The sequence below is a fragment of the Wasmannia auropunctata genome, unplaced genomic scaffold (assembly GCF_000956235.1).
Source record: "Wasmannia auropunctata unplaced genomic scaffold, wasmannia.A_1.0 LD336099.1, whole genome shotgun sequence".
Classification (NCBI taxonomy): Eukaryota; Metazoa; Arthropoda; class Insecta; order Hymenoptera; family Formicidae; genus Wasmannia; species Wasmannia auropunctata.
The window spans coordinates 1,033,068-1,050,122 of record NW_012026791.1 but is presented as its reverse complement, the minus strand read 5'-3'; the positions used below and the strand labels follow the sequence as shown (position 1 = coordinate 1,050,122).

The 17,055-nt window shown below is 41.2% G+C and overlaps 1 protein-coding gene across 3 annotated transcripts in view; it reads right to left on the bottom strand.

Moving 5' to 3' along the window:
- Positions 1 to 17,055, bottom strand: part of LOC105462417 (M-phase inducer phosphatase) — a 48,232-nt gene that overhangs the window by 3,851 nt on the left and 27,326 nt on the right. For 2 of the 3 annotated variants that reach the window (XM_011708985.1, XM_011708986.1), the window contains exon 4: positions 435 to 720. In XM_011708985.1, the coding sequence (XP_011707287.1) occupies positions 435 to 720 (286 nt within the window). Of the gene's footprint in view, positions 1 to 434; positions 721 to 2,057; positions 2,246 to 17,055 lie in introns of those variants that run through there. The other variant, XM_011708987.1, reaches the window with a different exon arrangement.

The following is a 17,055-nucleotide window of genomic DNA, read 5'->3' as shown; positions in this document are numbered from 1 at the left end:
TATCCCCTGTGTGCCTTGTCGACTCGTTAAAATTCTTTTGATAATACTGTATCAATATTATATTAATAATAGATAAATCAGAAACACAAATCCTAAGATTGAACCGTAACGTAACGACTCATCAACAAAAAAGATATAAATAATCGATTTGTTAAATTATTAGTGTGGTACAATGTTAAATCGAGATGTAAAGCTCCCGTTATTAATTTAAAAAAATATAATTATTGCGAAAGAAGTTAAAATGCCGTTAATTATAAAATGTTATCCAATGTGAATAAATTATCTTATAAAACACTTTGCCGAGCATTCTACATTTCGTACGAGAATCGTCGAGGCAACGTACTGCGAGAATTTTCGGCGTCTGATAAAATGCATACGGATATTATGTTATTGGAGAATGAATCTCCGTATAATTTTGAGACACACGTTCTTACTCTTTGTGGTGTGTGACTATATAAATGGCTAGGAACGCTGTTCTCTTTATTCTGATCATTTTTGCCATGAGGCGACTCTCGCCATCCACGTGGACTTATGCAATAATCCGGTTTATCGTTCGAGTCTGGACGTGTGTGGCGATAGAAATTGCTAACAGCGCCACTGTTCTCTTTATTCTGTTCATTTTTTCCATGGGGTGACACTCGCAATCCACGTGGATTTATGTAATAATCCGCTTTTTTCAAGTCCACGTCTTGTTGACTCTTGTCCTTTGGAAATAAAAAGCTGCAAGCATACGAACGGAATCGATTAAAGTGATTAAATTGTCAAATAAAAAAATCGCATTGATAAAATTAATTTAACGTGCGATCTAATCGAACGTTGGACCTAACCTAAGGAGGTACACTTAACCGAGAAGAAATCGCAAAGAAGATAAGCAACTCTTTACTGGACTTATCCACGGTATTGTGAAACTATCCGGAATGAATTCTAAATCTTGTTCTCTAAATTTTTATTATGTTTTTAAGGAATTATCTAGATTCAATTATGTTTTCCAGGGATAACAGAATTTCGAACAATTCCATAACACGTGACAGGAAAGGATCCGATCCCGATCTTATCATTAGAGCGTTAACATAGAAAAGTGATATTTCGCAGACGTGTAGTGTTGATCCGATTTTTGATGAAAATGAGATGCAATTGCGCCGTTGACGTGTAAGTTTTTCGCAAATAGTGAGTGCAAATTGTGGGTAACCGCAAAAGGCGTTTCGGAAGTACAAATATATTCTACAAATTTGAGTGAGTAGTACTTCTTTTTTTTCCTATCGAGATTAATTGCGAGCCATTCGAATCCTAATCATCGTTGCAATCGCGTGACTAGTAAAATCTCGCAATCATTTATCGTTTTCTTACATTTTACCACGAAATTTGCGCACGTGACGAAAGATAGAGGAAGGAAATTATCTTTCGTCTCGTGCGCATGCGCACTATGTATGGTTGACGCGGGAAAACATCAGCCACATGTCCGAAGTAATGTATGTGTCTAATTACTCTTACATACTGCTTTTTACAACTCGCTTATATTTTCTTAAAATATTTTCAAATATTTTAAAATATCTAGAATATTTATTAATAATACCGGTAATAAAACACTAATTATTTTCGATTGGTTTATTTATCGATTAATTACAATATTCCGTTTTATATTTCACTAACTGCTGACGAACACTTCCCAATGTGTGATACAAAAGGTTATATATTACAGTATAAATGACACATTTTCATAATTTCAAATCAAATTGCACTTGTGCCTTTTTAATCAAGCACAATTAGACTGATATTTCACTCGTCAAAAACTTTTCTCAAATTCTGATTAGCTATCAAGGAAAGAAGAATTCTTGAAATCTCTTCGAAAAATCGGCATCCTAAGCCAATCAAACACTTCCGAAAACTTGATCACATGAAGTATGGAATATTAGTGTCAGAGTTTGATTAACCGTGCCAATCCGGTATTATCCAGATAAGTATTATCGATCGAAATACGTTTCACGGGATATCACACTGCATTGTTTAAGATTAGTACACTGCATCGTTTAAGATTAGTTTGCCTGCACCATGCGTACCTTTCGTCCTGTACACGAAATTTTTTCGGGCAAAGCAAACCACATGGCTTAATATAATCCGTAAATGTATTGAACTTTAAATCCATATTCGACTATCTATATTGTCGCTTTTTTCTCACAAAACGTAATCGACATCCGACCGACCAAAGATCGCAGCAAGACAACCCGAACACGAGACAGCTCAAACTGTGCCCGCCACCCCACGCTCCGTGTTTTATATAGTCGGGTAACTCGGGGACGGCGCGAGAGTAGGGGACAGGTGACGGCCAATCGCAGACCGGAGCCCTTAAAGGGCCACGGGTGGGGTGGGAGATACCGCGGATAATTTCTTTCGGACACGATCGGACACTGTGGGGGGCCGTGCTCGCATACACATTGTTAAATTCCCGCGTGCAAGTGCACATATGTGCACGTCATCCACACACGTGCATGTAACACATGTGGACTCGTCTGATAGCTCACCCTCATTCCACGGTGGCTCTCGCACAGCTCCTTTTTTAACGTGCGAAAGGGAGCGCCGACTCTCGACATCGAGCTTATTGGCTTTGTACATTTTTTAATTCATACATACGGTCGACATTCGTAGTGTCCAAATTAAAAGCAAAAACTGATTTTTCGAAATCATGTCTTTTAACTCAATAATACAAGTGTAATATAGGTACATATAAAGCAATATAATCAATATACGTACGAAACTATAAACAGCGAACTACAAACAAATATCGTGATTTTTTATAAGTTTCTTATGAAAAAAAATTGACTATTTTAAGAATCTTTATCATTTTTTTACTTGTTAATAACAAATTTAATAATTACTTTTATTAAATTTATTAATTCAAAAATACATGAAAGAAGTGGTTTGAATGGTTACTCCGATATCTCGTGTACATTGAAACAACAATTACATTAATTATAATGGAACATATAACAAATCGCAAAAGTTTAATGCAAAAGCATGTAAACACTTAAAGGCGAATCCATTAAATCTGCATTTTTTTTTTAAAGCCGTTTATAAAGAGAATCTGAAGTTTCTGGAATTCCACCGGAAGACCGAAAACTTTTGCATTCAAATGCAGTTTCTATTACCCTGTACATGGGAATTCTGTGAAAAATGTCCCGACCTGCTATTTTTTCTGGCGCGAAAGAGAAGGAAAATGCAGACATTGGGATTACAGTAAAAATGACAGTAAGCTCGGCTTACTTTATTGTGAGAATTATAATATCCCTGATCTTCTTCACAAAATCAACACCCTCGCTTTATACGAGAGAGTTCTTACAGGTATCGCATTGCCAAAAATTCCGCATGAACGTATTCAGCATATCATTTTGTCGATGTATTTTCAGTCGACATAAATGAGGTCCCCGATCTTTCTTCAAAAGTTCTAGGATACACAAATTTTCGAGACATCGATGATAAAAGAGAGGAGCGTTCCAAGTTATTCCGTCTAATTCGCATTCGTTGGATTTGTCATGAAACCTTCCGCGGTCTAGCTGCCGCACGTGACAAATAGATTAACTGATAAGTGAAGATTCCCACATATCAGCGATTTCAATCGTTCTTTTAAGAATCTCGAGAAAGTAAGTTGTATAAAGTTAAAAACTGTACCGTCGCTGCATCGAAGCTATCAAGTGCTGAAAATACGATTTTACAAGTAAAAATCAGCAGGGAATGTATTAATTTTCGTAAATACTAACTACATCCAATATCATATGAGCATACTGATTTTTCACGTCTCGAGCGACATTTGTAAAAATGCAAAAATTATTTTGTTATTTTCTTTACACACAAAAGTAGAAAATTGGAAATCATTGAAGGTTCAAATTCCCCTTCTCTCTTCTTCAGTCCCTAAAATAACTACGCCCTCTGGCCGGAAGTTAAATTTACTTGTCCACGTGTCTGAAGCTAAAACTCTCTAAATCCGTGAAATAATACAAGTATTCGGAAGTAATAAATATAAATCTATAAAGACGCGACTCTCATGTGCGCGGGCGTGTGTGTATGTGTGTGTGTGTGTAAATTCCAAAAGAGATACGCGCGAAAGATGCCAATCGCTTCTCGTTAATAATCTCCCTCGTTTACTCTCCCATCGATACAGCATCTCGAAGTATCCAACGTACTTATTGACTTATATCCTTGGGACTGAATCAGCTGTCGCTTGACTTTATCGCACCCCTACGTGAATTCCTTTGAGGTACCACGCACGAGGGGTGGGGTTTCTTCGCACGTACAATTGTTCCAGCGGGGGAAAGAACGAGAGGGAAGTGTTACTCCTACTCCTATACGGTGGCACGAGGAAGAAGCTGAGATATATACCCCCCATTGCAATTCTCTGGATGGACATACGCGTCCGGTAACGTCGAGCGCCATGCACTGTAAGATTCGCCAAAAAGCAAGGGAACGGTACATGCGACGGTACATGCCGGTGGCGTCGGGCCGCATGGGGGTAGCTCAGCTGCTATCCGCCGTGAAACCAGCGAATCGGGGGTCGCAGACCCCCTTGCGGACAGCTGCCAGATCGTACCTTCGACATTTCGCTCCCTCCCAGTCGTTACCCCCGTCGCGAGTAACCTACCCCTCGCGCAATTTATTGCACGGCGCACATGGAGCAACAGCTTTTTAGCGATCGTTTCCTCGCGCCTCAATATCGACATCGCGCGATACAAAATCTTTCCCATTCGGATTTTGTTTCGTGTGTCTTGTAGCCAGGCGAAATTGTCCGAATCATTCACCTCTTTAACTTTATATAATCTTCATTTCATATTTATAATCTAAATTATCTAATTATCTAATTATATTCTCTTTTTTAAAGAATCTTTTCAAAGGTACAGTAAAGATATATATAAGAATAAATTTCATTTTACGCGCTTCACATATTCCAAATTAACGAGAAATTCATCTCGATATAGTATAAGAAATTTCATTTAGCGCTGTAAATATGCAGCTGCAATTCTTCCGCAATGCTGTCAACGCGTTCTTATCAATGACCCAGCTGTGTTACCCATCAATAATCGAAAATCGTTCCAGTCTATTGACCCCCCTGTAACTCGTTTGTCGGGGAGGAATGCGGCCGGAGATGTGTCTCCTATTTCATACAGAGACATTTATGTGTTCACACGGACGTGTGCGTGCGAATACATGCGGGATGGTGATCGTGGTGGGGTGGCAAAGTACCGGCCAATATCGACAAATACTGGTCACGAGGCGAGGCGAGGCGAGGCGGCGACGACGGCGGCAATGCTGGCTATCGACTTTGATTTTTCTGTGAGAAAGAGTGCAGATGGCCGTATCCATTGTGAGGGTTGGCGCGTGCCAAGGGTGTCGACGGTGTACCGCCAGTACCGCACGAGACATGCGGTCTCTCTCTCTCTTTCTCTCTTTAGCGCCGTATCTCCCTTCTCCCTCTACGCATGCGAGACGGACGCAGCTAAGTGCACGTTCCCGCGCGTACATATACGTGAGGGAATTGCACGTGTGTGGCGTATGCGTGTACCGGTACCGTCGCCGACAGGTATAGGCGGTCTACACGCACCGGTCGCCGCCGCGCGTTAAGCGACGAAAGCATGGGCACCAAACCACCATGTACCCCAGCGCACATGTACCAAACGCACAACGACGCGCGACGTCGTTTCCGATCGATGGCGGGGTGGCGAAGTACCGCCGGTCCGACGGCGGGAAGCCACTTACGTAATACCTGTCACGGGGTTCTCAAACGAAAATTGCGCGATACAACTCTGGGCCCGGAAGCGGAATCCGCGAAACGTAAGATAAGGAGGACCGATTGCTGCATATGCATGCAACAAAAAAATAAAATTACATTATATTAAAGTTAATGTATTTTTAATATATCAAAATTATATTTTATTACGTCAAAGTTTAATCACATTAACGCACGCTTCATTGCGAAGACTCTATATGCAAGCGCGATTCACGCTGCAGAATCGAATTTCGACGACGTTTCCTCTACACGATGTTATCTTTGAGCGCTATATACGAGTTAACGGTTCGCTCGCCGCGCGGAAATTTGATTTCATTCGCAAAATGATCGGCGAGGCAACATACTGAAGAACCACTGATGACGATGACCCGGTAACCGTAAGTTTACAGACGTACGGGGACGTCTCCGCAGCTTCCTAAACGGGATCATCATCTGTTCCTCCGTGTGTGTCTCACCCTTATAGAGGACGGCACCCCGGCCGATTACACTATTCTTCTGACAGTGCACAGCCGCCGCTGATCGCAGATGTAACGCATAAGTAAGCGGAATTCGCGATACCGTATATACTATATACGTACGTCAAAGCGAGAGCCAGAAGGAGAGAAAGAAAAAAAGAGAGAACGGCGAACGGGGAAGATATTCGAGGAGAAAATCTCAACCCCTCAACGGGGGATGTCACGAGAGAGCGGCGCAAACGGCGGAACGGATACGGCGGAGATGAGACGGGGAAAAGAGAGAGAGAGAAAGAGACAGAAAAAAAAGAGATCATTAGTTATATGAACCCTGTGAGGTATCGAGGACATTTTTTCTAGCAGATGCAATAATCAATCGAAGCTAATCGTCACGTCACGTCGCCGCATCGATCCAAAAGGAAAAGTATTTTTCCTCTCACCTCTCATCTCAACCGTAACGACGATATAATGAGCCTGTCTGCGGTATATATAGTTGTCTAATAAAAAAAATATCAACGGTCAAGAAACGGGTTAAAGTAGCGGGAAAAGAATATTTATGAATTAATGAATTTAATTATTCATTCGCGCGAAATATTCGAAATTTGCATACCGCATATTTCAAGCGTATTAATTTCTCGAAATAGGTTTTATATAGCGAGAAGAGGAAATGATTCATATTCTAAACGTCTATAACCACCTATTGCCATCTTATAATATTTTATTAAGTTGTTGCTAAACGCGTAGCAAATTGCTTTTAAGATTTTCCCCTTTCAACCCTTTCAATTCCACCATTAAAGAAGCGAGTGCATAACTGTGTGATTTTATTTGCGATTTTATTATATCTGATATCGTCTTCATCTTAATAATCATTTTATAAAACAGATTTTTTTTTTATAAGGTAAAGTAGCGTAATTTGGTCAAAATTTTTTGAGCAGTTTGCGCTAGACAGTTGTCATTTAATTGTCAGTGTATTAGCTTATTTTTGATGAGACATAGAGCTGAATAGACATGTTAATTTTTGTTAATTTTTTTTTCGTTAAGTTAACCAAATTACACTATACTCCCCTACATAAATTATACGATGTGACAATCTTTTCCCCTTCACATTAATCGCCCGGTCTTCGATTGTCGGGAGTGTGTTGCATCCGTTGCGGCCGCGCGCCCGACGGTGGGATTAAGGGTGGCAGTGCCGCAAATACGAGAGGAGAGACAGAAAATTCTTTCGTCGTGGAGCACGTAGAGCGAAACGCGCCGCATCGTAACCCCCTGACTCTGAAAACGCTTCTGATTGCCTATTGTTCGCCGCACGCATATCCGACGGTATATATACGCACACGCATAAGAAGCACACGCGCGCGAATGCAACTATATGTCATCCGAGCGAACCACATCACGCGCGCGCGATAGGTAAAATATTGTTACTCGGAGCGAAAGGATGGCAGGTATAACGCGACGGTTTGTGAATTATAAGCATTATGTGTATACGTGGCCGTCTGTACATGCGTACACAAAAGAGTGCTTGATTTTCTGCCCCCCGGCCACGGAATGGGTGCAAGGCGGTCTCATTTCGTAATTTTGCAGCGCGGACATTTATTGGCGTCGCTTTAAATCGGGATGAAATCCGTTGACAATGCGGTTGAACGCGCAGAGAAAAAGAGCGTTTAATAAATTATAAAATTCAAATTATGTTAATTAATATAATTTTAGACTTTTATTTTTAATATTAACTCTTAGAATTGTAATATAAGACAAATTTTTTGTACTATTCTAATATGATTAACAGTAAGCTCTGATGGATCGGAACACGTACACGGTCAGGTGTATTTATGATTCGTCGCATTCAAGGAATTCCTGGCCATTGTATATGCTATTCTCAATACATGGAGTCTGCCCTTTGCAACTTAAATTCTTCTTCAACTTTAATAGACCATGCGCCTGATCTTTATATACAATCAGGTAGGTTGGATATTTCCGAGTCCAGCTTCTACCTAAGAACTTAGGTCAAAACAGCTAACACCAAGTTCTGCTTTCTTGATCGTACTTTATTGGCCTTCCTTTTGCTAATAACATTCTAAAAATATTTTTAAATTATGTCATTGTTCCCTTCTCCATAAATCTACGTCTTCAAATAGGTACAACTTACAATAGAACAAAAATTAACGTCTTAACGCCAGATTGCGTAATGGTCAAGAAAAGAAAACAACCATACAGTCAAATATCAAGTACTTTGTAAATAGTCCCCAGTCCTATTTTCTACTGTCAAGCCTTTTGTTCCGATGTATTTTATCAATCGGTAGAAAGCGTCCCGTTTGACCATGTTGCGAATTGACCACAGCCACTAGCCAAACCATAGCAATCGGCGCTTGGAGTTCTTCCATTGGACCAACCGATTAAAATATTAATTTAAATATTAACCGAAAATATTTATAAATTCGCCAAATAGTAACGTGAACAATCGGCTTTTATTCCAATCGATACGATTTTTCGCTTCCGACATAATTCAAAATGACTAGAGTGATAATAAAAGTCAGAAATATTAATCAGCCGAAACTGGTTAAACTTCTCCTCTGAATAAAACGACAGTTCAATGACCGTTATAAAACTCGTTTCGGAACTATAATTTCGGATAATCGAGATAAGATTTGGCACACGTAGAAATAAATACATGAGGGAGGGTAATAAATAACAGTCAATGCTCACCAAATTTTTTCTCAAGTATTAAAAATACTGTTATTTTTCATTTGGGGGGGAGGGGGGGTAAAATTCTGCGGATTTTCGAGATCGAGTGCAATTTTATACGAAAGTAACCGCTATCAAACTGGTCCGCATTTGCTGTGCGTATTGATCTAGCGCGAACGAAACGGAAACTACGGGAACAGCCAGATGTTCATTACATCGCTGATAAGTCGGTGAACTTTGGTGAATCATTACTATTCGCTGGCGATCGTACCCCGTTATTGATTAACTGCGAAACTCGGTCCTGCAACAGCTGCACCCGTATGTTCTGTCACGCTAGCGAGCGCCAAAGAATACCCTGGGGCTCTTATACCAGGGGGGGAAAAAACAAAGTTCATGGGGGCGTACGTGGGTACATGATAGAGTAGGGTGCGTAAGTACCGCGAGAATGAACGTTCGCCAGCCGATCGATCGAGCCCCCGAGTTTACACAACAAATCGACGCGCGATAACGATAACCGCGCACCGATATGTTCGCGTGTGCATAAAATTCTTGTAAGTTGCGCGTAGCTTCATTCAACATACTTTTGCTTGAGAAATATTTTTTAAATAATATATTCTTTTTTTATTAAATTTATTAGACATTAATTCAAAATTGAACGTTCTTGTCATGTAAAATTTGAAAAATAAAATATTTAAATTTTTTTTTACATTTCTATCGATTAATTGATTTTATTTTTTTTTCTTACTTTTTGCAAAGAGACACAACTTTCCCTAACTGACAAATTATATAATGGAATATCTTTTAATAAATTATATAATGAAATGTTTTCCTCGGAAAAGTTTTAAGGAACTTGTCCTTTTAAAGTTACATTAAAGTTAAATTACAGAATAAAAATTTACCAATTTTTCAATTTTTTTGTATCGATCTTATTATTAGACAAATACGTATAATAATAAATTTATGTATAATAAAAAAGTAAACCCGATTCGACTATAAAAAGATATATATTAAGGTTTCCAATGAATTGTGAAGCATATTAAACTACCCTAAAATAATTTTACATTTGTTTGATTAAATATTTTTTACAATACTTTTACACATCGATGAGATCGATCTTGACTCGACGCAGCGAAAAACCACTTGAACTATGAATGACGATGACATGAATCGAGAGGATAGGGAAAAGTGAGATACGAAGAAACGAGGCGAGGGCGGGAACGTCGTTACGAAAAGGAGCGGGGCGGGAATTTCGAGGCGAAAAGGAGAGGAAGTCACATAAAGGTTGCATAGTTCTCGATTGCCGTTTGCACCTTGCATCTGACAATGGTGTCGTGAAAAATGGCGTGTGGACCTTTACTTAAAAACATTAGTGAAACCCTCTTCGATTTTCTGGGGGACCAATAACGCTTTAACTTTTTTTAAATCAATCTTACATCTTTCCGCGCTGAAAGTAAATAACGATAGATGGAATCGGGACTCTTCGGGTGAACGTTACACTTAATGCAAAAACAGAGACCTTAAAATTGATTGCGTAAACAAGATGAGTGAAAGATAAAAGTTGGAGCCTAAAGTCTTGGCCCGAAGCTCTCTTCGAGAGATCTTTGAACGAGTTTCGCCGATACGGAGCCTCATTTCGCGGTTGAGTATCGCCGTTGAGCTCGTGTTCCCATGCCATGTAAAGTTCACGTCGTCTCTACCACCACCACCGCCGGGGGATTTAAATCTCAACGGTCGCGATGGTAGTGAGCGATAGTGGGGAGACATGAGAGACCTGCGGGTCTTTTTTTTTCTTTTTCGCTCGACGGGCAAGCGAGGGCGTCAGGAAACGGGAGAGAGAGAGAGAGAGAGAGAGAGAGAGAGAGAGAGAGAAAAAGAGGGAAAGAGTGGGGAAGAAGCGGCGGAAAGGCGGACCAAAAGGGAATGCGAAGAGAAGTGGAAGCCACAGATAGAGAAGGGCAGAGACCGCTTGTTTGTAAACACAGAGTGGCGAGACGCGAAACGATCCGCGTGGAATTCCGCGTGTTCTTATACACGCCGGCGATAACGTTTCCGCGGCAGATAATTCTGCTGATGATCCGGATCAACGTCCGATTCCTTTTCGAATTCGTTATCAGAGCAGAAAAAAAACACCTCTCTGTCGCTTCTATGACCGTTCTCGCCGTTCAGATACTGAGAGCCTGAGGCGATCGGGGCGACCGGACCGACGTCCGTTATACGTCGCGCCGTGAGATCTGCGAGAGGGATTAAATTTGATTTCTTTCGCGAAAAATTCTGAATGTTACGATCGCCTGTACCTAGAATCGAACGAATCACGAATTCCCGTCGGTCGGTTTCCGGCTTTATTTTTTTTTCTTCTCTTCATGTTAGTCCTGTTTGCGTCGTTAAGGATGCGCAGCGCCACACCTTCTACCTTCGCTCCTTCGGTCCTCTCTCGGTTGACATTGAAAAAGCATTTCGCGTTTAACAATGTCTATTCAATATACGCAGCACCACAAGGCAGAAGATACGGATATATAAAATATTTATAATCTAAAATGTTTACGCTCTGATTATTATTCTCAATCGAATGATGCAAACTACAATATTAGACATTCTGTGCGTTCAAAATTAAAATACCCTGTTTTTAAAAAGAGAATTTAAACGGTCCAAATTTTTTTCCGCTCTTCTTGTTGTCCGCTGTTGCTCAGTTTCCGTAATGTCCCGACAGATATGTCTTAAAAATATTCTTTCTTCTTCATTAATGATTCCATGCATCTCTTTGTTTCTCTTTCGACCCCCGCCGCGTTCGCGGCTTTCAGTCGTCTGATCCCTCTCTCTGTCCCGTCTCTCTCTCTCTCTCTCTCTCTCTCTCTCTCTCTCTCTCTCTCTTCTTTCCTCCTTTCGTTCGCTAGGTCTGTTCTCTTCGCTTTCTCTTTTTCTATCCTCTACCTCAACGTTTCAACGGTCACTGCTGATGACGACGCTTCTATGGCGAACTCTCTTATCCTCCTTCGTCTTTTACCCTCCGCATAATCTTGCAACGGCACCTCCTTCGCCTTCTTCTTGCCCTTGGACCAACACCTCGGCGCCTCGCATAGCAACCGAACAAACCGTCAACAAATCGAGGAAAATAGGCTCAAATAGGCGTGCGTTTTCTCAGTTTCTGATTCTCGTTTTTTTTTTCATCTCTCTTAACTACACGGATTTTATATAATGCTACTTTGTGAATTTGCTTTTTTTTTGCAAAGAGCAGATGCGAAATAAAGAGAATCATTTGATTACGTAATTTATCGATTTTATAATTCATCCGATACTCTCTGTAATTTATATCTCGATCCCTTGGAAAGTAACTTGGACCTTAACAAAAGGAATGGCAAACGTTGTCTTATGACTGCCAAGCCATTGCGTTTCAAGTTGTTTACCTACGATCTGGCGAGTCGTCAGATATTTTTAGTGCGCTGTTCAAATTGCTTTTGCTACCTTACAATCATAGTATTTCGTTACACATCTCTTAATTGTTGCATCGCGTGTCGATAGATTGCAATGTTGGATCACTCGAATTTGCGCTTCGATCGTCAAAGCTTATACACGTAATACTTTCGGAATACAATGATAGTCAAAAAGCTCAAAGCCGCACGTTGAGAAACATAGAAAACTGAAGTGGGAAACGTTAAAATTAATGAGAGAAATTTTATCGCGGTCAGCTTTCGAGTTTTATAACGTAACTTCCGTTCCTTTATCTGAGCACACAACAAATCATACGCGGAGAGACAATCGAGTTGCAACTGTCAGAAAGTCTTTGATTTATCCCGGATTTTACAGATCCGACTTAAAATTGCTGTGACCGAATACGGCTCTGTATGCATATGTATTTGAAGGAACGTCAACTCGCAGAACTCTTCCTTTTCTTGCACATTATCACTCTTTTCGTTAACAAAGCGGAAAGATAAAAAGAAAAAGAGAGAGAGAGAGAGAGAGAAAAAGAGGTGCGAACCGGATGGCTAAACCACGGTCATCGTTTCGGCACTTCGAAAAGAGAGGCTCTCTGTCGAAGCCGCTCTGGATATAATAAGTCCAAAAACTTCCAGCAGCAAAGGGTTCCACCCACGGTGCCGGCTCCGTTGGCATGAAACGGACTCGAAAAAAAAAAAAGAAACCATCGTCAACGGTAAGCCAACGTCGTTGATGTTGCTCTGCGATAATTCAACTTTCTTGGAACTCAGTACTGGGTACATTTCCGTCGTTGTTATGCGAACGTATCCGGATACGATCGGCGATAACAATATTAAACTCTATTTCGGAGTCTTCGAACGTTACAAGCTCGAAGATTATTAAAATGAAAAGATTCGGCCACACTACGAGCAGCGAAAATGGTAAACGTTCATATAATCATATATCAAAAGACTGTTATTATAAGTATAGTAATGCTGAAGAGTCACTTCGAGATTAGCGCGCGGGGAATTTAATAAAGACTCACGTCCCGCAGGATAGGGCGGAGCGGAAAGAAGAAAACGCGAAACGTACGAATTAGACAAGCGCGATCTGTCTTAACCGCGATCCCAAATAATTTCTTCTCCCGTGCTGCCCAAGGGTAAGATCGGAGACACGTAATGTATAGAGTCGAGTTCAACATGCCACGCACGAACGTGAGGCTGACATCAATCGAAAAGGCCGTTGCTCCACCATCAGCGAAATGGCGGTGTTGCGTCTCTCCTGAATTGCATTCCTCTCCTTACATCCTCCGGCTCGAGGGGGAGGATCAGGAGGTATGATATGAAGAAGGAAGAGGAAGAAAAGGAAGAAGGAAAAGAAGAAGAAAAGAAGACGCGGGAAGATGAAGGAGGAAGGAGAATAAAAATAAGAAAAGTATGAGAGCAAAAGATTCGAGAGACGGTGAAGAGAAAGAGAGAGAGAGAAGAGAGGAACGGTTGCTGGGTAGAGATGGAAAGCAAAGACGGTTAATTTACCGCTACCGCGTTTGCAACGGAACGGACGGACGAACGGACGGACGTCTTTGCTTACCATGAACTCAGAACCCTTACCGTCGAGAGACGTCTCCTTTTTAAAGGTCGGAATAGAATGAAAGAAAAATGAAGAAATCTATCTAAACAAATACTACAAAAGTACGAAGAGCGGACAAGGGTTCAATTGTTATCTGGATTTTGCAATCGTCCACCCACTTTCAATGTGTCCTAAAAAAATAATTTTGTATATTTCTTCAATTTCTTGGACTATAATCTTACCTTTTTACGAAAAAAAAATTGCTTAACAAATAATAAGTATAAACGTAGTAGCTTTTGCGAAAGGATCTATTTACGCAAAAATACGATCATAATTGAAGAACTGCAGTCAATTGCTCGTCAATCAGCATTTAAGATGCTGGAGAAACGTCTATAAATATTTGAAGCACACCGTTCACTGCTGGTCGCTCGCCGATGGCCATGATGAAAAGTACAGGAAACGCGCAAAAGGTATATGGAAGGTGCGCGCGTGCACGGAAGAAGGAATCGCGGTTGAGGTAGCAAGTGGAGGAAGTGGAGGAGACTCGGTACGCGTCAGCATGTGCGTGGAACGAGCGCGATAGGGGTGTGCGTTTGCTGCGTTGTCGTGGGCTTCCTCGCAGCTACAGGTGTAATCGTTTGGAAAAACCTGCGGAAGTTCACGCTCCGATAGCCCCGCCCGTGGAGGATCGAGTCACCCCGATTACTGTATGGCTCTCTGGACTATCGAATATCTCTCTCGACGAATAATCGACGCGTTCCAAGGATTACACGTCGAGGAAGGATTTAAAAAAAAAACGCTCGGGCGCGACAACGGGAGTGTCAAAACAGTTTTGTGTAAATCTTACGCCCGCGATAATCTACAATACTCGGTATTTCACCAGCCCGGTCACTCACGATCTTCAATAGTGTTCTCCGACGCGTGAATTATTATATTCGCATGATCATAAGAAAAGCGTGCCGGCTTACAAAAGTGCCGAACTGCAATTGTATCCGTCGTCATAAAAAAAAGTGTCAGCACAGAATGTAAATATAATAATCCAGTCAACAATAGGTACAATTATTCGTTCATGAATTTTACATTTGTTTCTAATCAGTCAACGTCAGGATTTTCGTTCTGGCGCCCTTCAATAGGCACAGGATCACTTATGCATTTTATCCTCCGATCCCATCTCCCTTCTGATCGATCGCTTCTCGGAATTGTCCCATTGTATGATATCCTACTTTGCTCCTTATCCGCGTTTATTTGCATAGCATCAACAGCGTCTCTTACGTCGAGGGAAACTTCCCGAGCGACACTCTATGCATAGCAGATCGCGCAGGCGGACGTGGCGCGGCGGGCCGGCGCGGACAGGTAATCCGAGCCGTAACGTACGTCTACGTAAGGTGATCGCATAACAGGCGTATATGAAAGAGCGAGCCTCGATATATCGCGAGCCGGCGCGGTGAGGAAGAAGAGGAACTCCGTTCTTCGCGCTGGACCAGATTTAGGATTTAGCGCTTAGTGATTATTTAACGACCGCTTCTCGCCACGCGGGTGGCGCCGAGCGGTAGCCCGGAGCAAGGTATGCTGCACGAGGATGGACCGCCGCTTCGTCTTCGCGCGCGTTTCCCGCGCAGCACAAAAACTATCCGCATGGTCGAGAGCTTATACCGCTGTTGCTGGGCAACCAAGGGCTCGGCCACGTTAGTGGTCGAGTCGAGAGAGGAACAGAGAGAAGGAGACGGAAAAGAGAATCTCGCTCTTTTACTCTGACGGCATACCGCAGCGGCGAAAGAGAGGAGAACGGAGAAACGCTGGATAAAGCGAGAGGAGCGGTGTTATGTAATTTTTAACCGTCATTGGAAGGCGAACACCACGACGAGAAACGTCGTACACGAGAAACGCCGGCATCATCCATTGTAATATTCTGGAGACAAAATTTGACTCCCGTCTTGGCTTTGGCCCCGCAATTCACTTGACCAGTACATTACCTGTCTATTCGTGAGAAGCGATAAATGTTATACTCGGCGACATATATATACATATATATATACATCCGGGGATCGATATTGATAAACATTTCGCGCGATAACGTCCCGATAATCTAACATTCAAGTTGCCTGCGAACCGCGATATAAATTTTGACATTAATCTTGCGAGACATTAATAATTTAGGAGATATAAAGCCTTGACTTCAGTAACGAATATTTCTGGGGTTTTGTGAAAGATATATTGCACTAACGTAAAATATTGTCGATGCTTTCTGGATTATGGCTCAACTTGAATTACCCTCTTTTAAAGCTCTTCATAGTAAAAATCGTAGATAAAGATCGAGAGTGACTTCTAATTTTCTCTTCGCTGAAGAGAGTTCGCTAGAAGGAGAGTCGTTCTCAGAAATAAAAATCTCAAGTGGATGTAGGCACTTTTAATGAATAATACTGTTGACATAGGAGACATTGGTTATACGGGTTCAACGAATTATATCATCACTGGTTCTCAATGAAGACTTATCGGTCTCAGCTCGTAAACATTGTAACAATATAATATAGTATTTTGTGTTTAGACACATACCTAGTAAAAAATTCTACGATAATTTTATAATTATAATTATTATTGTCATTGAATATATTATCACTCTTCTGCAAAATATGTGCAGGTACTGAATCGAAAGCTGAGTAACAAAGAAAGTAATGTAATAAAATGAGTTTTTAAATAATTCCACATTAAATGTGTTTTAAGTTTTATAAATTATTTAATCAACGTATTAAACTAATAAAACTAACTTTGATTGTTTTAATTACGCGTTTATGTTTTCTTCTTCTCTGATCTTCAAAAATTAACATAATAATAGGATCAAATTCCTAATCGTTACATCTCCCGCGATTAATTCGGATGCCACTCTTTTTTTCACGCTCACTTATCTGAGAGACCGGAATCGGCATCTTCAGAGTTCACGCTCGTGTTTAGAGATTGCGTAAGAATATTCATCGGTCTTGTCTTCGTAAAAAGAATGTGTACGTGTGCGGGTATTTCCTTCAACCTGCCGAACGGAAACCGAGAGCCGGTCGTACGAACATGAGAGTACCTGATTTACCGGAAGCGCGCGTACTGGGGGCGGCTGTTGCTCTCTCGTGTTCGCACTCTCAATTCACAAAGGCAAAATCGGAATACGTCCGACGTAGAAGCACG